The 22,722-nt window shown below is 43.6% G+C and overlaps 1 protein-coding gene across 2 annotated transcripts in view; it reads left to right on the forward strand.

Moving 5' to 3' along the window:
* Positions 1-22,722, forward strand: part of LOC126197644 (fatty-acid amide hydrolase 2-A-like) — a 189,194-nt gene that overhangs the window by 153,443 nt on the left and 13,029 nt on the right. For both annotated transcript variants that reach the window (XM_049934654.1, XM_049934653.1), the window contains 3 exons: positions 1,358-1,447; positions 7,804-7,971; positions 14,726-14,908. In XM_049934654.1, coding sequence (XP_049790611.1) covers positions 1,358-1,447; positions 7,804-7,971; positions 14,726-14,908 — 441 coding nt within the window. The remainder of the gene's footprint in view (positions 1-1,357; positions 1,448-7,803; positions 7,972-14,725; positions 14,909-22,722) is intronic.

Raw genomic sequence — 22,722 nt, forward strand, 5'->3', positions numbered from 1 at the left:
CAAACTTTCTTTACCAGTATTGATATGTTACCGTGACAACAATATGTTGGATCTTTATGTTGGAGCGTTATAAATTTGTTTTCTGTAGATGTTGCCATCAGATTTTCTGCCAGGGTTATTAGCAACGTACGTGATACTTATTTACCTGGTATCATTTTTTATTGCACTCCCGCAGGAGGTTCGAATCCTCCCCCAGGCATGGGTGTGTATATGTGTGTTGTTCTTAGCGTAGGCTAGTTTAAGTAGTGCGTAAGTCTAGGGATCGATGACCTAAGCAGTTGGTCCCTTAGGAATTCACACAAATTTGAACATTTTTTCATTTTATATTGCCTGTAAAGTGAATTTCGCAGGTTTGAACGGGACTGACATTGATTTTGTGGTGTCACCGCTAGGTGGTAGCCTTTAAATCGGCCGCGGTCCGTTAGTATACGACGGACCCGCGTGCCGCCACTATCAGTGATTGCAGACCGAGCGCCGCCACACGGCAGGTCTAGAGAGACTTTCAGCACTCGCCCCAGTTATACAACCGACGTTGCTAGCGATGGTTCACTGACAAAATACGCTCTCATTTGCCGAGACGATAGTTAGCATAGCCTTCAGCTACGTCATTTGCTACGACCTAGCAAGGCGCCAGTACCAGTTACTATTGATACTGTAATAATGTACCGTCAAGACCGACGTTCACCATTTATGGATTAAAGTCAAGTATTCCACCAGCTACGTCCGTTTTTCTAAATTCTAATTTCCTTGTCCTGTTCCAGACCTCACGCCAGCCTGCGTGAGCTAAAACGCGTGCCTTTCGGCTTCCTCTTGTAACCCGGTGTTGGCTCTCCTGCCAACCCACAACAGATTTCACTTCATTATACTTCAAGACTCTGTTTTCATTAATAGAACGACTGAGTAGAGATACAAAGGAGAAATTTACTTTAACATCCCTCTTGAGTACGCCGGCCGCGGTGGTCTAGCGGTTCTAGGCGCTCAGTCCGGAGCCGCGTGATTGCTACGGTCGCAGGTTCGAATCCTGCCTCGGGCATGGATGTGTGTGATGTCCTTAGGTTAGTTAGGTTTAAGTAGTTCTAAGTTCTAGGGGACTGATGACCACAGATGTTAAGTCCCATAGTGCTCACAGCCATTTGAACCATTTTTTTTTCTTGAGTACGGCAAAGTGTACAAGAATTACCTGCTGACATTATATTTTTATTTCTGACGTTATATCTTACTCGAACGTATTGTGATACACTATATGTAGAATACATAGGTAGGGATCTGAAAAATCGATGACTTTAATTCACGTAAGTCAATTCTAAAATACTTCAATTTTATTAGAATTTACCTGCAACATTGTTTTTTTTTATAGGTACAAATCAAGGGCTTCGCACATTCCCTTGAGCTAACAGGACCGACGATTGTGAGTGTTAAGGGTCTTCAGCATCCAATGGCGCCAAAGGTAAGATTTTCTTTTTCAGGAAATGATGCATTTAGGTGTCACCCTTGAAAAAAAGTATGGAGAAGTGGAAAGACGAGTGACATGTTATACTTGTCCAACCGATAATTACAACATAAGAAGTGTGTGTGTGTCTCGAAGAGCTCTGAAAAGGGCTGCAGTCTGTTATGCCTGCTTAAGATGGGTGTCCACTCGTCGTAATTCCGCAAACATGTTTCGTATTTATGTACCTTAACACACAATCATTACTAGCAGAGCGGATCATACGTGTCAGTCGACTTAAAAACGTAACGAACATTCATCATCTCAATGAAACCTCTTCATGTCTTCAGATAACGACGGCGCTGTCTTTTCTATTATGAGCCTATCTTCTGCAGAACAACATGACAATATCCAGCTGTTATTTTTTTTGCTCTTTCGTCAACATTCGTGACTTTTCTAATTACCGAGTGTCTTTTTAAAACGGGCTTAAACACATTTGAACCAAATGGAAGACTGTAATATAGAGAGAGAGAACACTTTTCCGGTGAAAGATTTCGGGGAAAAAATGAAATCAATGCATTTCGACACACGCCAGCTTCATCTGTTGCACCATGTAAATATCACGTTATTGGACAGATCCCGTGTTATGTCACACTTTTTGCCTTCACAGCTGGCATATACCCACCTCCTTTTTGATAAATTTCACTATAAATTATAAACAAGCATCGTAATCGTAGGATATTTTCAAGGTGAAACTTCCTGGCAGATTAAAACTGTGTGCCGGACCGAGACTCGAACTCGGGACCTTTGCCTTTCGCGAGAAAGTGCTCTACCAACTGAGCTGCCCAAGTGCTTGGGTAGCTAGTTGGTAGAGCACTTGCCCGCGAAAGGCAAAGGTCCCGAGCTCGAGTCTCGGTCCAGCACACAGTTTCAATCTGCCAGGAAGTTTCATATCAGCGCATACTCCGCTGCAGAGTGAAAATCTCATTCTATTTTCAAGGTCCCTGGAAGATTATTACGAAAGACCAGACTATCACGTTAAATATTCATAATTTCTTTTGTTTCCAGGGGTATAAAAAGGTTACGAGGAATGATCGCACAGAAAAATAGGTACGATTTTCGTAGTAAAATCGTGTAACAATACACTGAATATTTTATAAAATACTCAGTGCTTAAGGAGGATTGGTAAATACAGACTAATTTGAAACAGACTAATTACAAATACGGACTAATTCGAATAAAACATTTCATATACATACAATTATTTTTTTTTTTTTGTTCACAGAAGGTATAAAAGTTAGATTGCAACCCAAACAAATAGGTGTTGAGAGGAGGCAAATGATTGAGTTGAAAGTTTATTTTTTAAGTTCCGCTTCCGACTTCAACGCGCTTTCGATTTGTGCAGTCGCTATGACAATCTTTTATGGAGGCAGTTTATTCATACTGTGACGGATCATTTCTGCTTATTTTTTCTTTGAAGACTTCGCCTTTCAACCATTGCCACAGGCAAAAAAAATCTTGTTGGCCAAGAAAAGTGACCGTTTGCTGCCAGTCCATCTTCCAGGGAATGTTGGCATTAGATGACGAGTCAAATAATGACTAGAATGTGCAGGAGTCCCCCGATACTGCAAGAAAATACCCATTCTTGTAGCCAAAGGAGCCATTTCCAATAATGTTGAAAGCTCGTTTTCAAGAGTTCGGTGCATCAAGAATATCTACGTCTAAGTTCATCATGCTGGAAAATTAACTTCGTCTTGTTTCGTGACCGAATTTTGGAAAACTTGTCTCAGCAACTCTGCTTTTGTGGCACTCTCGTCAGCAACATTACCATTGCTATCGCACAGTGGAGGTAAGGAAGGGAAGGAAGATTGGGGTTAACGGTGAAGTTATTTATTGCACCTTGCCACTAGTATACTTTATGTATGACCAGAATCTCTTTGGATTTTATGCCAGATTTCGAGATATAATTTCGTTCTGGAAACTATTAAAAGCATATCACATTGACAATCACGCTAACAGTCGAGTTTCTATAAACCTTTGCCAATCGGTGATTTTCTATTCTTTTAAACTTGGCACGCTTTTTTCACTGCTTCAGCAACAGTGTTCTGACCTGTTTGTGTTCCATAGGGGATCAGTACCATCTCGTATTAATTTATTTGATGTATATCTCTGTTGCCGTCGATGCTTTTTTTTAGTATTTAAGTAATATCTGCTCTACGCTTACGTAGTCAGATTGGAAGGAGTGGAGACTGTCTCTTAGGATGCGTAAGCGTAATTTTACTTGTTTTTTAAATAAATTTATTTTGTGTTTATTTTTGGTAGATTTGGACATTCCAATATTCAGTCTTGCTACAACAACCTTGTGGTCACTAATCCACGAATCTGTGATGGTGCTCCCTATCTGCCAAGGATTATTTGAACCTGCTGTAAATGATTAGGGGCGGTGCCTATGTAACGCACGCCACATTCTTGTATGTGGAACTCCGACTGTGTATCTGTTGAATGACCACGTTCTAACAAGCGAGTGATTCGCACTCTGTTCATTCGCATGTTCAGATGGCCGCTGGACACTGCATGAGTCTCACCGAGCGAGGTGGCGCAGTGGTTAGACACTGGACTCGCATTCGGGAGGACGACGGTTCAATCCCGCGTCCGGCCATCCTGATTTAGGTTTTCCGTGATTTCCCTAAATCGCCCAGGCAAATGCCGGGATGGTTCCTTTCAAAGGGCACGGCCGACTTCCTTCCCCATCCTTCCCTAATCCGATGAGACCGATGACCTCGCTGTCTGGTCTCCTTCCCCAAACCAACCAACCAACCACTTCATGAGTCTCACACAGTTTGCTTTAAACATGAGTAAACATTATTCAATCTGCTTAGGAAATTATCTATTTTCTACAGGCGCACAGCAGCAGCAACAGCAGTGTTTCAATTACAAAATCCGTACATAAACACAAATCGACATTTGTAGATATGTGCGACATGCTCAAACGATACCATGCAGTTGGTCAATAAATCATGATCACAATAACTGTTGAAAAGTTCAGTTATGTAAACTCAAGGAGAACATCACAACTTTAAATTCAAAATTAAAATTACAATCGATAAATAAATCTACAGGAACTGGAATACCAACATACGAAGTGGAAACATATCTCTGTAAACAGCTTTTCCTTTGTAACCAGTCAAACGGGTACGCATGTTGTAGGTATGTGTTACTTAAATTACTCTGTACTATCACCTCCTAAAATATTTACCATTCCTCCTGAAACACTCTGTTTTAATGGTGTACTGATAACATGAGACACTCTCTAACCAGCATGATCTCACCATGGTGACGATGATCATCATCAACGTAATTATGATCACCACTATCATAACTTCCGTGATGATGATGGTCTCCATCATCACCATAATCATTATTACCACCACCATCACCATCATCACCGCCACCACCACCACCACCACCACCACCACCACCACCACCACCACCACCACCATCATCATCAAAACAACAACAACAACAACATTACTTCTATTGTCAATCAGTTCACTTCAACTTTTTGATAAAGGCGTGCTCGAGAGTTCTCCATGCACAACGGTCCTGAGTTATACACATCCATATTTCTCCTAGATGTTTTTCATCCGACATCAAACTTCTGTCAGGTCTGTTCTTGAATTTGGAAGTACCTGGTACAATTGCCAACATTTCGTACTTGTATGCTCACATGTGTCGCCCTTCCTCATTTCATTTTCATTACTGTCGCAATTACAGCCTCCTTGATCCATTTATTTGTCTTCCTGTCTGTCTTCGTACCCTCCAACATGCACCCATTCGTTGCTTGCCGAGGAACCCTCAGTTTTTTGCATGGAAACTCCAGGTTCCAAGTTCAAAAGTCGAAACTGGTGATATATACTGATTGTAGAGTTTCCTTTTCAAGCAGACTAATCGGATGCTTAGTTTTAAAAACCATGACCAGTTTTTCAAATACTCTACTGTATATCTGTTACCGATTTTTCAGAAATTACCTTAAAAAAATATCTTTAATTTTTTTGTTTATTTCTACAATGGAACCTCGTTTGTCGGAATTTTTGGACGGACGGTGTGTGGAACTCAGTGTTTTTATCTCCAGTCAGAACATGTGAAAAATGGTACAATTTGAGTCGTTTTGTGGAAGTGGGTATAGCGTGTGTCGTTAAGGCATTTAAGTAATCATTTTTCAGAATTTTCGCAGTTGCTGGATTTTCGCTAATACTGATGATTTACGCTCCCACAGTCTGGATAAACGAGATTCCATTGTTCTATTTTATTTTCGAATATAACGGATGATATAATCTTCATAGTGATAGTCTTCAACTGCGATGAATTTTTTGAACGATTTCGTGATACCTTCAGCTGCCATTCTCTTTACTTTATGTGCTTCTAAAATAGTGAAAACTATTTCTAATTTACTTTGCAACAACTACGTGCAGTCATAGGAGCGAGACGTACATTGCATAATATACCACATCGTTCACAGAATACTTGAAAACGACCTAAGGCTGAAATTCTACAATAGTATTTTAAATAAAGAGAATGGCTGCTGAAGGTATCACTAAACCATTAAAAGTAACTAATAATGTTTAAATAAGTCATTTATTATTATGATATTCAAGTGTTACTTTCTCTTCACGTAGTACCACTGTTCTGTTTAATTAGACATTCTGAGAAGATTGCACTGTGTGACAACAAAGTGGGTGACGTGGATTATACAAAACGGCTTGTTGCTTTACTGTTTTTGTATTTCACTAGCTGTGACGCGGACTTTTAGTGAACCAGGTATATGAAATTCATCAGCTGTCTGATTAATTTTGATCTGTAAAGAAAAATGTGGAATTAGAAAAATAGTTTTTATATGGTGCAACATTTTAATTTAAACAAGATTGTTGATGTGAACTTCACATCAAGCATCTGGTTCATTTAGACTGCGGTGTGACAGGTCGTTTAGCTTAAAACACTGAGCGTCTAGTTTAAGTCGTGGTGGCCATTTTGGGCTTGCCGGGCTGAAACGACCATGTTTATATGGTTTTCTTTCAGGCAGTTTTCAGCAGTCGATATGTGTTTAAAAAAATACAGAAATGCATTAAGTGGATTTTGTTAGTACGTTTCAGCCGTAAGCCATCATCTGGCAGCTAACAACACAACATTCCAAATTTATCGAACAGCAGTAAGACAACACAAATTAGCGCCTAGCAATCACATAATAATACACTTACGAAAATCACTTAAATTTATGAGTACGAATAAAACCGGTTTGACATATGGTAAGTTACGCTTTTTACGTGAAAGTATCTGTTGTCAGATTTTAATATAGGTAGAGTTTTACTCTTGGAATTTCTGTATTTTTAGTGCAGGTTGATTGATGAATAACCTATTGATGTGACTCAAATGCATAGTCATCTACAGATTTTTACTATTTCAACATGCTTTGGAGATAAGTGTGGTTTGTTGATCTGATTAGCATGAGTTCAGCAATTCCAGTGCCCTACTTCTTCACTCTCTGTACTTTTACTCTACGTTACCAGAATAATGAATCTTGTATATATCTTCTGCATCATCAGCAAGTTATATAGAGCTGGAAAGGCCTATGGACAGGGATACGTAATTACTCGGATGAGTCACACAATTACAAGATCTCACCTTATCCTGTCACTAACTTTTAGTACGTGATAGTTATTGGATCGTTTTTGTATTAGGTCTCGTTTTTGTTTATAGCCTACTCTATAATTTGTACAATACTGCAACACTGCAATTTACATAGTGACCACATCAACTCAGACACTGTATCTTTTTCTGTGTGTTAGGATGGCATGACTGTACAAAAAAAATTACTGTGCTACATAACGATAATGGAGATAAGATTTAGCTTTCTGTACGTTATTTGTGACAGTTTGTAACTGAATAGTGAACGCATCGATATATCTTCGTTGATATATCTTCAGCGTAACAAGATCTTCCGGTGCGATACCAAGTCACTTTGTATTTGTTGTCATCTGATATGAACAGGAAGATTGCTGCAATTGTAAATGCTATGAATGAGTTTTTGTATTGCGTGTTTCATGTGGATTAAAATATTCAGTGCTTTCTGTTTAAATATTCATGACATATGAAATGTTTTAAGTGATTTTAGTAAGTAAATTATGTGATTGTTAGGCGCCTATTTGCATTGTCTTAATGTTGTTCTACAAATTTGGAATGTTGTGTTGTTAGGTACCAGATGATGGCTTACGGCCGAAACAAATAGTACTAATAAAATCCAGTTAGCGCAGTTCATTGTCATGAGGTTTTTGAAAGATGTTTATATGGCTGTAGTAAGACTTTTCTACGTTTGTTGACAGTATAGGGACTGTCTCGGAACGACGCTACTTCATTTCATGACGGGGCAGTTGCCACACAACGCCTACGTGTTGGCATATGAGCTGGGCTACAGGCTGCAGAAGCTGACTCCAGACGACGTGAAGGCGACGCTGAACAAGGCCACCGCAAGTTTCAAACTCTACATGCGTGTATGTACAGATTGCTTTCAGCTGCTGGTGGCTGCTAAAAGTCATTGTAAAATTACATATGCTCTAAAGTTAGTACCTAACTGTTCCTGCTAGTGCCTGCTTGTTACTTTTCTTACTATTTCTCTTGAACGTAGAGTAACATGAACATTCATTGTGTTAGATTTAAGCATGGAACAGTTTTACTTAACACCTGCTTTGTTTAACCTTTATATCTAAAGGGAGTGGAAGGGCTGACCTAATAAAGTGAACATTTCAATTCCAACGTGTTTATTAACTACCAAAAACAATCTCACATAAAAATTGACAGACGCCACTCAGGAAAGATTATTTACGAAACACTCGTTACATAAAATCATAAGCAAGTTAATAAATTATTAGGCAACGATCTCCAATAAACATTGAGAAACGCCACTAAGGCTGAATTTGGCCATAACTTTAACAACAAAACTCTAGTTAAGAGACGTTATTTAAGACCCTTTCAATTCCAATACTTTAACATTACATGTAAAATAACAGTGGACACACAGCCTCAATTTTAACACGAATACTTAGAACATATCATAGCTAACACTTGGAGAGCTGCATCAAACTAGTCTCAGGACTGAAGACCACAACAACAACTTAGAACTAATTTATTAAAACGTAACTTGGGCAATGTTTCAAATTACTAGACTAGAGAACCTTGCAGAGCGAACCACAAAATTATTCAAATGCCCATTGGCTTGTAAGATGGGCTTTTAGGGCATAGAAAGTTACAACTTTGTACAATCATAAATGTGTAACAACAGAAGTAAGGGCCAAGCTTGTAAGGCCGAAGTTTAATCACGAATTGTGGAGCCGACTGAGGGAAGTAATACTTAACTTCGAACCAAGACGTGGCTCCGTTTGCAACCCCACGTCGAGTAGGCCACCGAAATGTGAACCCAGAAAACTCTACCGAAGAGGAACACAAGAACTCAGGCGAAGTCCATCGCCCGTAAGAAACACAGGCCTCACCCGACAACATCAGGTAAAATATATATATATATATATATATATATATATATATATATATATATATATATATATATATATATTAACTTTAACATTCAAGACTGACCAGTAAATTAATATTATAAAATCTAGGCTAAACAGCAACTAATTTCACTCGCAAATCCTTTCTTTAAGTGAAACAGTACCTGATAAACAAACGCTGAGTGGGAAATGAATTGGCTCACGAGAACCGACACTCACTAGAACTTAATGACACACATATTGGCCACCTTAAGTGGTCCTGCAAAGCTCAACACGGTAACCTGTAGAAATAAAAACTCAGATTGCCCGCAGAGGTCATATTGATATGGATTAATCGATATCGTAAGCAAATTAAACACTTGCTAATAATAGCTAATGAACTTACATTCTGCAAATACATCAATATTATGCGGAAGCAGAGCACACGCTCAGTAAAAGGCATCAAATGAAATCGAACACACGTAACATCACGCGTCCGGCAATGTCTTACTACACCAAGAGCGATCACAATCACAGTTAACTATGCGCTCTTAGTAATTAGAGTACTTAACTGGGTGTCTTGATGCTGGTGGGATTTTGCGAAGATGTCAGACCATCACTTCGCAAGACCTTTCAGCCTGTCCCTCCAAGGAAGAGGGTACCTGGGCACCTTCACAGCTCACGAGGTTGCCGGAGAATGCACAGCGTCGGCCAACTCCAGCCGCCTCCAGTGTAACCACGTGATAACCGCCGCCCGGCCTCAGGCACGCCGTCTTCACTTCTGCCCGCCAGCCAATAGCCAACTCACGCACCGCCGCCTTCCGTTCTCAAAGCGTTGTTCTCCTTACTCGCGGTCGGCACTCGCTTATATCCCGAGCCGGCCGAAGCCCCAAGACAAACCTCGCTACTAGGAAATCGATCGTACTCATGTCAGAGATACTAATGACGCCGGTCCCGCCACGGCTCAAAGCAGACCTGTCAATAATTTATTTTTGATTTATGCATTACACTGTCTGACAAAAAAAATGGAGCATCCAGAAGACACGGTCGGAAGTCAGTTTAACTTCGAGCACGCACATACCACTGGCGAGCCTGTGGTTGATTATACTGCAATTATTTGTGACGGGTAGAATGGCCATCAGACTGTAATAGCATTATTCTTGTTTACTGTTGTTACCAGTTCGGGTGGGGTATATAAGAGGTGTGCACAGTGTCAAGTGTTGAGTGATCACTGTGAAGGACAAAGAAATGCCGCTTACTCATGTGACACAGCGTTACCAGTACCTAACAGAGTTTGAAAGCCGCGTCGGTGTAGATCTCCATTTGGCCGGCTGATCGAATCGTGCAGTATCTAGATGTTTGGGGTATTAGGATGTGACAATGTCCCAAAATTGGACTACATGGGGACTGGTGGGCAGGCACACTCGTCGTCAAGGATGCGATCGACCACGTCTGATCACCACAACGGAGCCACAACGGAGAGTGTAGTATTGTGCACTAATCACATTATAACCTATGCACATCAGTCCCTGCCATCCGAGATTAAGTAAGGGACTCCCTGCAAAATTCCGTGTAATCCTCCATCATTGGTCGGCGACCAGAAGCAATTACCGTTCCACGGGCTGGCTGCCGTTTCCACTACAAGAGCCACCGAATCGTTGGGAGTGGTGCCATGTCTGGAAAGCATGGGCGGCTGATGATGGTGGAAAAAGGAAGATTGGGTTTGGTGTCGCACCGACATCGAGGTCATTAGAGACGGAGCTCAAGCTCGGATTGTGTCAAGGAGAGGAACGATATCGGCTGCGCGAAGGAACCATACCGGCATTTGCCTGGACCGATTTAGCGAAATCACTGGAAACCTAAACCTGGATGGCCATACGCGAGTTTGAACCGTCGTCCTCACGAGGCCAAGTCCGGTGTGCCAACCACTGCGCCACCTCCTTCGGTCTGATGGTAGCACGTATTGTTTCCAGCGATGAATTGTGGTTCTGCGCTATCCCGGATGACAATCGTCTGCCAATATGACGGCTACCTGGGAAGAGGTCTCGTTCTTCCAATGTTTTGAAGAGGCACAACGGTGTTATTCCTGACGTCTTGGTGTGGAGAGCCGTCGGGTACGAATTCGGGTCACGGCTAATAGTGACTGAGGGAACTTTGTCGTCATTACGAACACGTGTGTCGCCTCTCGTGGAACAGTATCGTGGTTCTATTTTTGAACAATGCTCGTCGACTTATGGCACGCTTCTCTATGAAGTGTCTGCGTGATGTTTAGGTAGTATCGTATCCAACAAGACCACAGATCTGTGCACAACAGAACATATCTGGGATACGCTCAGGGGTCAACTCCGTCCAAGTTTCAGTTTCATCATAACAGGGACCATTTACAACAGCTGTGGGACGGCTTGCCTCAGCAGAGGTTATATATGACGCCATTCCCAACCGAATCAGTGCATACACACAGGCCAGAGGGAGTGCAACTCCACACTGATAACTGGACTCATACTGCCAGGTTCTTTATAAATTTGACTCGGTATTGTAATCACTGAAATAACATTACACACCCTATCCGTGAAGTTCCATTTCGTTTCCTCCTACCTTTCGGGTTGCTTCACTTTTTTTTTGGTCAGGCAGTACACTTTACATTTTAAGATACGATCAGCAGGTCATGTTATACGATTAACAAGACATCCACAAAGTGTCTATTTTCAGTTAACATTGCAATGACCATAGTACAATAGCTGTACATAGTAATAATGATAATAGTAATTCATCTGGTGTCAGGGGTCAGCAGTTTCAGGTACTGAAAGACTCTCCCCCGTACTACAAATACAATATTAGAAATGGCAATGTAGTTAAATTGTAGACGTTGTTGTGTTCTCATTGCAGCCCTCCACGTTAGTCTGTCCTATGCTTCTTCATTTCAGTATAACTAACACAACCTCTATCTATCTGAACCTGTTTGCTGTGCTCAGTCCTCGGTGTCCCATTACTCAGTTTACTTCCCATACTTCCTTCCATTACAAATGGACGATCCCTTGATGACTCAGGAAGTGTCTTAACAAATCCAATTTTTTTGTCAAGAAGTGCCATAAATTTCTTTTTCCTCCAATTCGTTCACTACCTGGTCAATAGTTATGCGATCTACCCATTTAATCTTCAGAATTCTTCTGCAGCATCAAATTTTAAGAGAATCTATTCTCTTCCTGTCTGAACTGCTTATCGTTCACTTTTCTCTCAGAAAAATACCTTATAACACTTAAATTTACACTAAATTTACTAACAAATTTCTCTTTTTCAGAAACACTTTTCTGGGCTTGCCAGTCCACATTATATATCCTCTCTACTTTAGGCGTTTCAGTGGTGCACCAGCACGGTCGACAACTGCTGGATGGTGGTTGGTGCGTGCGGATGTGCTGCAATACGTCTGTATAACGTACCCCACACGTGTTCGATGGGATTTAAGTCGGTGGAACCTTTATTGCTCATTTCTAAAGCTTTCAGTGGTTCAGAAACGCGTTAAATATGCAGAAACAAAAAGTTTTGATTATTTCTCCAACAATACAAAATGTCTGACAGATAGCAAAGCAAGTTTTAAATCTAACTTAAGATCATTTCTCCTGGACTATTCCTTCTATTCCATTGTTAAAAACCTAGCCAGAGGGAAAAATTCTTGTCTTTATCTGTAGTTGTATGAGTAGGATTAAAGCAATAACGTGTTCACTAATGTTAACAGTAGTCATTTATTCACATTCTGTAAACTGACTCGTTCCACATCACTTTGATAAAAGAATCGTTCAAATCATACGTGGATCACGTAACTAACAAGGAAGCGAACACTACACGAGTGACATTGCTCCTGGCGTCTGGCATGTCTTTCATACGTTCAAATTACACTACTGGCCATTAAAATTGCTACACCACGAAGATGACGTACTAAGACGCGAAATTTAACCGACAGGAAGAAGATGCTGTGATATGGAAATGATTAGCTTTTCAGAGCATTCACACAAGGTTGGCGCCGGTGGCGACACCTACAACGTGCTGACTCGAGGAAAATTTCCAATCGATTTCTCACACACAAACAGCAGTTGACCTGCATTTTTTGGTGAAACGTTGTTGAGATGCCTCGTGTAGGGAGGAGAAATGCGTACCATCACGTTTCCGACTTTGGTGAAGTTACGATTGTAGCCTATCGCGATTGCGGTTTATCGTATCGTGACATTGCTACTCGCGTTGGTCGAGTTCGAACGACTGTTAGCAGAATATAGAATCGGTGGGGTCAGGAGGGTAATACGGAACGCCATGCTGGATCCCAACGGCCTCGTATCACTATCAGTCGAGATGACAGGCATCTTATCCGCATGACTGTAACGGATCGTGCAGCCACGTCTCGATCCCTGAGTCAACAGATGGGGACGTTTGCAAGACAACAACCATCTGCACGAACAGTTCGACGACGTTTACAGCGGCATGGACTATCAGCTCAGAGACCATGGCTGCGGTTACCCTTGACGCTGCATCACAGGCAGGAGCGCCTGCGATGGTGTACTCAACGACGAACCTGGATGCACGAATGGCAAAACGTCAATTTTTCGGATGAATCCAGGTTCTGTTTACAGCATCATGATGGTCGCATCCGTGTTTGGCAACATCGCGGTGAACGCACATTGGAAGCGTGTATTCGTCATCGCCATACTGGCGTATCACCCGGCGTGATGGTATGGGGTGCCATTGGTTACACGTCTCGGTCACCGCTTGTTCGCATTGACGGCGCTTCGAACAGTGGACGTTACATTTCAGATGTATTACGACTCGTGGCTCTACCCCTCATTCGATCCCTGCGAAACCCTACATTTCAGCAGGATAATGCACGACCGCATGTTGCAGGTCCTGTACGGGCCTTTCTGGATACACAAAACGTTCGACTGCTGCCCTGGCCAGCACATTCTCCAGATCTCTCACCAACTGAAAACGTCTGGTCAATGGTGGCCGAGCAACTGGCTCGTCGCAGTACACCAGTCACTACTCTTGATGAACTGTGGCATCGTGTTGAAGCTGCACCGGCAGCTGTACCTGTACACGCCATCCAAGCTCTGTTTGACTCAATGCCAGGCGTATCAGGATCCATGCACCCAAACTGCGCGAAAATGTAATCACATGTCAGTTCTAGTATAATATATTTGTCCAATGGATACCCGTTTATCATCTGCATTTCGTCTTGGTGAAGTAATTTTAATGACCAGTAGTGTATATTGAGTTCTCCTGCGTATGCGCCGGCCGGAGTGGCCGTGCGGTTCTAGGCGCTCCAGTCGGGAACCGGGCGACCGCTACGTCGCAGGTTCGAATCCTGCCTCAGGCATTGATGTGTGTGATGTCCTTAGGTTAGTTAGGTTTAATTAGTTCTAAGTTTTAGGCGACTGATGACCTCAGAGGTTAAGTCGCATAGTACTCAGAGCCATTTGAACCATTTCCTGCGTATGCATGTGTGTGTGTGTGTGTGTGTGTGTGTGTGTGTGTGTGTGTGTGTGTGTGTGTGTGTGTGTGTCTGTGCGTGTAGTTTATTTCGTTCTAGGCGACTGATGACCTCAGAGGTTAAGTCGCATAGTACTCAGAGTCATTTGAACCATTTCCTGCGTATGCATGTGTGTGTGTGTGTGTGTGTGTGTGTGTGTGTCTGTGCGTGTAGTTTATTTCGTTCTTTACTTTTTGGTCGTTACTGCATATACAATCATTCAGTAAATATTTTCTATTGACGGTACAGGAGCTGCTGCGCGATGACGGTGTTCTGCTGTACCCCACATACGTGGCGCCGGCCGGCTACCTGTACAACATGTACGGCAACCTCGTAAACTCCGTCTACACGGCCATCTTCAACCTGCTGGGGCTGCCGGCCACGCACTGTCCCACAGGCCTCAGCCGAGAGGGGCTGCCTCTAGGAATACAGGTTTGTTTTCCACGTGGGTTCTAAAAGAAAACTGATAAATTTTGGGTATACGCTAAATCGCACAAATCTAAGGGCTGTCAATTCGACTATATACCTAGGAATTACAATTACGAGCAACTTAAACTGGAAAGACCACATAGATAATATTGTGGGGAAGGCGAAACAAAGATTGCGCTTTGTTCGCAGGACACTTAGAAGATGTGACAAACCCACTAAAGAGACAGCCTACAATACACTTGTCCGTCCTCTGCTGGAATATTGCTGCGCGGTGTGGGATCCTTACCAGGTAGGATTGACGGAGGACATCGAAAAAGCGCAAAGAAGGGCAGCTCGTTTCGTGTTATCGCGCAATATGTGTGAGAGTGTCGCTGATATGATACGCGAGTTGGAGTGGTAGTCACTGGAACAAAGGCGGTTTTCTTTGCGGCGAGATCTATTTATGGAATTTCAATCACCAACTTTCTCTTCCGAATGCGAAAATATTTTGTTGACACCCATCTACGTAGGGAGAAATGATCATCATAACAAAATAAGAGAAATCATAGTTCGAATGGAAAGATTTAGGTGTTCCTTTTTCCCACGCGCCATTCGAGAGTGGAATGTTAGAGAAGTATGAAAATGGTTCGATGAACCCTCTGCCAGGCACTTAAGTGTGAATTGCACATTAATCATGTAGATGTAGATGCAGATGTAAGGAAGCAAAATACAGGGTGATTATAATTAAACTTTCCTTACTTGATCCAGTGTAGACGGTAGACTATTTGGCGTATCGGTGCCCAACTTCATAGAGGAATGATGTTCAGACTGTGCGCTGCAAGATTTGCGTTTTTAGCAGTGTTAATGCCATGAGTGACGTTAGGCGCCGGTATAGGTACGCCGACGTACGCGTGAAACACAAACATCATTGTGCATTACAGTTGGAGACAGTGAACGTGGGTCCGGACAAGGTGAACTGGGCTTTACTCGTAAAGCTGTTTTATAAAAATAATAGCAGTAGCGCTGAAACTTCCTGGCAGGTTAAAACTGTGTGCCGGACCGAGAGTCGAACTCGGGACCTTTGCCTTTCGCGGGCAAGTAACCTTGAAAGGCAATGGTCCCGAATTCGAGTCTCGGTCCGGCACACAGTTTTAACCTGCCAGGAAGTTTCATGTCGGCGCACACTCCGCTGCAGAGTGAAAATTTCATTCTGGGAGCAATAGTACTGCTGCACATCGCGTGTATCTATGCTTCAAAGAAATACGGAGAGGATCACTTTCCGCAAACGATTTGAAGAATTTGATTCGGGAGTTCGAATTAACTGGCGATTTAGGAACTGCTCCTAGGAGAGACCGACGACCAATTGCGCCACAGATTGTTAAAGAAATTACTGTTAGCATGGCTGTGAATGCTGGACGCAATATGCGATATTCAGGCAGTACACAATCTGTGTCTTAAAATACTCCTGTCTCTGTAAGTTTATTGCTAAGCAGGGAAGATTTTCATAACCTCTTAAACTTAGATGATGTTTTTGGATTCAGTTGTTACTTGGTAGATTCAGGGCAGGAATCACTTGTTGTCAACAACTATTGAGCATCCGTACCATACAGAACCATATCCATTTCAAGGGGCACGAACGCCACTGCTCCACACACATAGTTCTGTCTCATCTCATGTCAGATGTAAGCCTGCGTAACTAGCCACTACACTCTGGCTCAAATAAAGCATTAACCTGAGAGTATTTTTATTCAGTAAGAATTTATTTTTTATAATATAAACTAAAGTTCATGTGAGAATGAAAAATACCCCTGTTGTTGTATACGCTGATCAGTCAGGAGACTATGACCAGCAATCTAGTATCGGCATATTTGTAGAATGGGCAAGGCGCGCGACGTATCCGAGTTTGACCGAGAGCAGATCGTGATGGCCCGAGGGCTCGGCACAAACATTTCGGAAACTGCACGACTTGTCGGGTGTTCGAGGAGTGCCGTGGCGAGTGTCTTCAACACGTGCCAAAACCGTTGGACGTGGTAGGCTGGAGACTAGTAAAACAGGACAGGCGGTGAACTGTGGTGGAACAATCAGACTTCACTGCTGGACACCATGTAATTGTGTCTGAACACGCAGTGCGCCGAATACTCCAAAAGGTGGGCCTCTGCAACCGACGACCCATGCATGTGGCAATGTCATCACCACAATAACGGAAACTACGACTGAAATGGGCACTGGACGTTGGTGCAGTGGCAGAGCGTTGCATCGTCTGATGGATCCTGATACCTTCTTCATCATGCCGACGGGAGGGCGCGAGTCCATCGTCTTCCAGGGGAACAGCTCCTGGACACCTGTACTGTGGGATGGAGACAAGCTGTCGGTGGCTCCATTAAGCTCTGGGGAACATCCACGTTGACATTCACAGGTTCAGTGGAGCCCGTGCACCATGACGGCGAAGGAGTATGGTACGCTGGTTGCAGACCACGTACACCCCTCCATGGCGATCATGTTTCCCGACGGCAGTGGCATTTTTCAACAAGATAATTCGCCACGTCACAAGGCCAGGAGTGATGCAGTGGTTCGAGGAACACAGTGGCGAGTCCCAATTGATAAAGTTGTTGCCCCCTCCCCCCCTCCCCCCGCCGCAACTCACCAGATCTGCACTTGATCGAACGCATCTGGCATGTGATTGCGCGTGGCGTCAGAGCTCAACGCCTCCCTCCGCGGAACGTATGGAAGTTAGTTAATTGTGTGTACAGTTATGGTGCCAACTTCCTCCAGCGACGTACCAAGGCCTCGTTGCTTCCATGTCGCGACGCGTCGCCGCTGTTATCCGTGCAAAAGGTGCACTTACCGGCTATTAGGTGGGTGGTCATAACGTTGTGACTAATAAATGTATTGCGCAATTTATTCTTTTGCTCAGGTTTGTTTCTGAAAATAAATACTTGATTTGGCTACCTTTCAGGTTTATGTGCCTCCTTCTGTATAAACGAATCGCTTTGTTATCCGTCTGTCTGCCTGACTCTTAAGAATCCTTTTTCTCAGCAACGGATAGACGCATCAAATTCAAATTTATGTCACATATTAAGGTCTATGGTTCCTTGGCGGCGTAACAAATTTAAGTTCCTAAGTCAGTTCAGTAAAAAGATACGATCATTTACGTCACATATTTCGATACTCACAAACTTACTCATCAAAGCCTATAAGGTACTTCCCGTTGAACAAATAAAGTAAAAAAAATTGTAATTATGTCACACAAAAATATATTTTTGCCATTTAGAACATACATTGCGTTCATCATCCGTCAAAAGCATAATATACGACCGCTACTGTATGCAAACATAAAATGTAAGTTGTAGTCATACTTAAATAAGTAAATAAAACATTTTATTAAATCTTCTGTGTCTACATATGTAAACTGACGTCTCCTGCTCGCTTTCTTTTGTGTGTCCGGGATAGTCTGAGGATCTAATTTAGAGATTTGATGCAGTCTTCGAACTCCCAGGGCCGAAATCTTTAATTATTTACATCGAAAACAGCAAAAATCGTTGAGGTCCTCGATTCCCAAGAAGGATGAATACATGAATACATGATAAAGCTTTCACGGAACCCTCAGTGCGTGAGTTTTGCTCGCACTTCTCCATTTTTTGCGTTAATTATAAAACGTTTCCTTATTTCATTATCTGAAAATTTTCTTGTTCACAAACTGCAGTCTATTACGTACATAGTGGTTGGGTGTTACCAACCGATCTAACCAGCTGTTCCTGCTGACTAACGTCTACTCATTATGCAACGTTATTGTACTGACTCTTACAACAGAGTATCTTGTACATTATTGTCATAGATATTGTACGTGTATACTATTTACTGAACCATTTTTATTTTATTCAAATTATTTCTTAATTTATTTTCTTATACAGTTATTTTGATTATATCTGACAAGGTAGGCGTACAGTCACAAATAACTTAAAATTTTTTACTTGAATACATCGAAGTTTATAGATTTATCTGACACAGTATAACAGAGTTGCAATCAATTTTAAAACACTAAAAGTAGCAATATTTCCTCCTATCACACATAATTAACACACTTTTGTGTGAATTGTATTGTAACAGACGCAGCCTTTCTTTAACGGTGAATTTATCAATTAACTCACTAGAGCTGATTTCCACAAAACCTATTTGTACACAAAAAATGATTTCGTCTTCTAATTTAATAAGAAATGTTACTAAAGCTGACATTTTTTTCTCTTGTGAACCTCTATTTTTTACAGTATCGAACTTAATAGATACACATTTCTGCAATAATGAATGTTTAACAGCAGTCACAGGGTTGTACAGAAATATGGAAACACCAAAAACACAACCATTACCAAGCCTAAAACGGTGTAGGAAAACCATTGGCATTCAAAGTAATGGATAAGTACAGGTCGTGTATGGTTTTAATACGAATTTATACCCCTCTTCCTGCAAAGTAGTGGCAATTTTAGATAACGGCGATGGAAGTGGATACCGATCAAGCACTATTCTCTCGAAATTAGACTACAGAGGTTCAATAATATTAAGATCTGGTGACTGTATTGTCCAGCAGAGAACCGACAATTCATCCTTGTGTTCACTAAACCAATCCTGGAAGATGCGAGCTGTCATCTTGGAACACAGCATCACCACCGGGGAACAAAAATTGTGCCATGCTATGGGCCTGATCAGCCAAATTGTCAAATAATATGATACTCGGCAGTAATGCGTCCTAGCAGAGTGAGCATGTGGACTCATGGGATACCACGAAATGGCTGGCCAAATTATCATCGAATCCCCGTCGTATTTAACTCTTGGCACTTAAACCTGGTCAGAAGTTGCAAACAATGTGTAACAAGTCTTACCCCACCACATAATTTACTTTCATTGCTTCGAAAGTCCGCCCCCGGTAGCTGAATGGTCCACAGTCTGTTTCAGGCGGTGGTGCGGCACGGACCTGCTGCCCCGGCCCCGGGCGCGCGTGGACGAGGAAGTGTTTACACCGCCGGTACTCGCGCGTGTTGTCTGACTCGATCGCCATGGCACACAATTTTCGAAAGACTACGCTCCAATTTACGTTAGACAACGAATTTGCCAGACCCAAAGCTTTCGAAATAGAGCGTTTTTTGAGGGAAGAAGTTCGTTTACCTGCTGCAAACATAATTGGAATACACCTGTCCATTGTAAGCAGTACAATGTACGTAAAGATGACCGATGAAGCTGCGTGTGAAAGAACTCTCTCCGCTGCTCAAAGAGGATTTAAATTTCGACACTCTGATGGCCATATCAGCGATGTAACAGTAGCTCCTTCAGGAATGGGTGTGAGGGTCATTCGGATCTTTGAATTGCCGTTTGAGGTGCCAGAATCGATGGTTACTGAATCGTTGCGACCATATGGAACGGTACTTAGTCATACGCCTGAACGCTGGGCAAGTTTTAGTACCTATCCTGTGCTAAACGGCGTGCGACAGGTGCCGATCGTCCTTACTAAACATATCCCGTATTATTTATACATTGGCGAATGTCGAGCTATTGTGATCTACGATGGCCAGCCACGCACCTGTTCTGGCTGTGGTGGAGAAGGACATATCCGCTCGGAGTGCATACAACGCCGCGTCGTGCAACTGCCACATGGAGAAGCGTCACAGCGAGAAGTTCCCACGCAACTGCCGATGACGTACGTGTCGGTGGCCCGCCGGGAGGTGTTGCCAAGTTCGGAGCGTGACAAGGACGTGTTTATGCAAGAGCAGACCGAGTTACGGGAGCATGGAAGTGACTCGGAGAATGTCCCTACACCCACGTCACGTCAGTTGAGGGAGGAACATTCCGAAAACTCACATGTAGCACGCGGCGTGGAAGTAGAGGTCGAGACAGTGGCGCCGGCAACGGACCAACGAACGATCGACGAACACAGTGAGGCAGCAGAGGGTAGGGCACGCAAACAGCGATCGCCGAAGCGTCGCAAAAAGCGTCGCCATAGTTCGGGTGACACGTCCCCCCCTAGCCTAGGGGACACGGAAGGTATCCTAGCCGAAGAACTGTCTGACACAGAACACGTGCCTTTAGAGGACGCTGACAGGATTCCGTCAGATGGTGACCGGATGTCCTGCCTTTCAGATGGTCCCTCTTCATTGACACCGACTGACCCAGCGCTGCCGACGAAGGAGTCAGGGACACCAATGGCCCGGCAGCCACGTCGAAATACATCAGAGGACGTTTCTCGGATGGATGACCACTGCGACTGGGCGGAACCAGTCGAAGACATACAGGAATTGCCACCCCCAAATGATGACCACTCACCTACAGGATGCACACCACGGAACGACAACAAAGGAGGGCAGCCCGTTGGCGGGCACCCCCTCTGAGCACGAATAGTGGACTACAGGCCTTGGAGTTCTCAATGACATGACACGAGCATGACAACGACAACGAACCAAGCATATAAGGTGGGCACAGTGAACATTAACACCGCACGTTCGCTTGCAAAGATGCAACTTCTCCGGGACATGATTTACGCCACAGACGTTGATATTATGCTGATGCAGGAAACCTGCAATGCTGCTTTTCCCGACGTGCATGGATACAACACTTACCTAGCGCCGACTCCAGATGGAGGACGTGGCACAGCGATACTAGTCCGGGAAGGGATTCCGATGTGTGATCTCGATTACCTTCCTTCGGCTCGGGGTTTGTCTATGACCGTGAACGGCATTCGTATCGTCAACATCTATGCACCCTCCTGATCTGACAATCGACAGGCGCGTGCACGATTCTACTCGGAGGAGATTGCCCCCCTACTCCATGGGAGGTATGACCACATCTTGGTAGGGGGGGGGGGGGGATTTCAACTGTGTACTCACACCGAAGGATCAAACTCCTAATTTCAGCTCCTGCCACGCATTGAACACGATCTGCCGGGACATGGCCCTTATGGACACGTGGGAAAAGATCCATGGGCAGCGAGAGGGCTACACGGCGAGCAGGCTGGATCGGATTTATGTTTCTGACGGATTAAGAGATCACGTGTTGGCTGCTGAACGTTGGCCCACAGCTTTTACGGATCACCTTGCATATTTATGCACGTTAACCCTCCCACGGCAGCGGGTCTGGCGGAGTCGTAGTTCCTGGAAACTTAATTCATCCTTATTGGTGGTTCTCGAATGTCGCCAGCGGATCGAAGAAACATGGCTGCCGCTGCACCGTACGGTTCTTTCGTGGTGGCTGCAGTGTGCAAAACCGGCGATACGAAGAGCTCTCATAACGTATGGCAAGGAAAAAGCGAAATGGCTCCGAGATACACTTGTGCTCCGCGACCTGTCCTCCAGGGCCCCATCGCCCGAGCGTCAAGCGGAAGTCCATCGCATTCAGGCAGCATTTTATCGATCACGAGACGTCGACTGGAGGGACTTTCGATCCGTGCTCGGTGCTTGGACAACGTCGATGGAGAACGTATTGGCATGCATCATGTGTCCAAGGGACATGCGCGTAATCGCCGATCCCTAATCACAGTGCTCCATGATGACGATGGTCGGCCCTTGACGTCACATCAGGACATTGCTGCTGAGTTTCTGGAGCATTACCGCCTCCTTTTCACTGGGACGCCGACGGACAATCGGACAGGAGAAGAAATTTTGCGACAGATGCAAACGGAGGCGGATGGTCCGGATGCAGAGGCGCTATTGTAACCCCTAACGGAAGACGACATCCGGGGCGCACTCGCGAAGGGTGCGGTGCATAAATCCCCTGGGCCAGATGGATTGACACTCGAATTTTATCGCGCATTTGCGGATTTAATGATGTCCCAGTTGGTATTGATGTATAATGAGTTA

The sequence above is a fragment of the Schistocerca nitens genome, chromosome 1, assembly GCF_023898315.1.
Source record: "Schistocerca nitens isolate TAMUIC-IGC-003100 chromosome 1, iqSchNite1.1, whole genome shotgun sequence".
NCBI lineage: Eukaryota > Metazoa > Arthropoda > Insecta > Orthoptera > Acrididae > Schistocerca > Schistocerca nitens.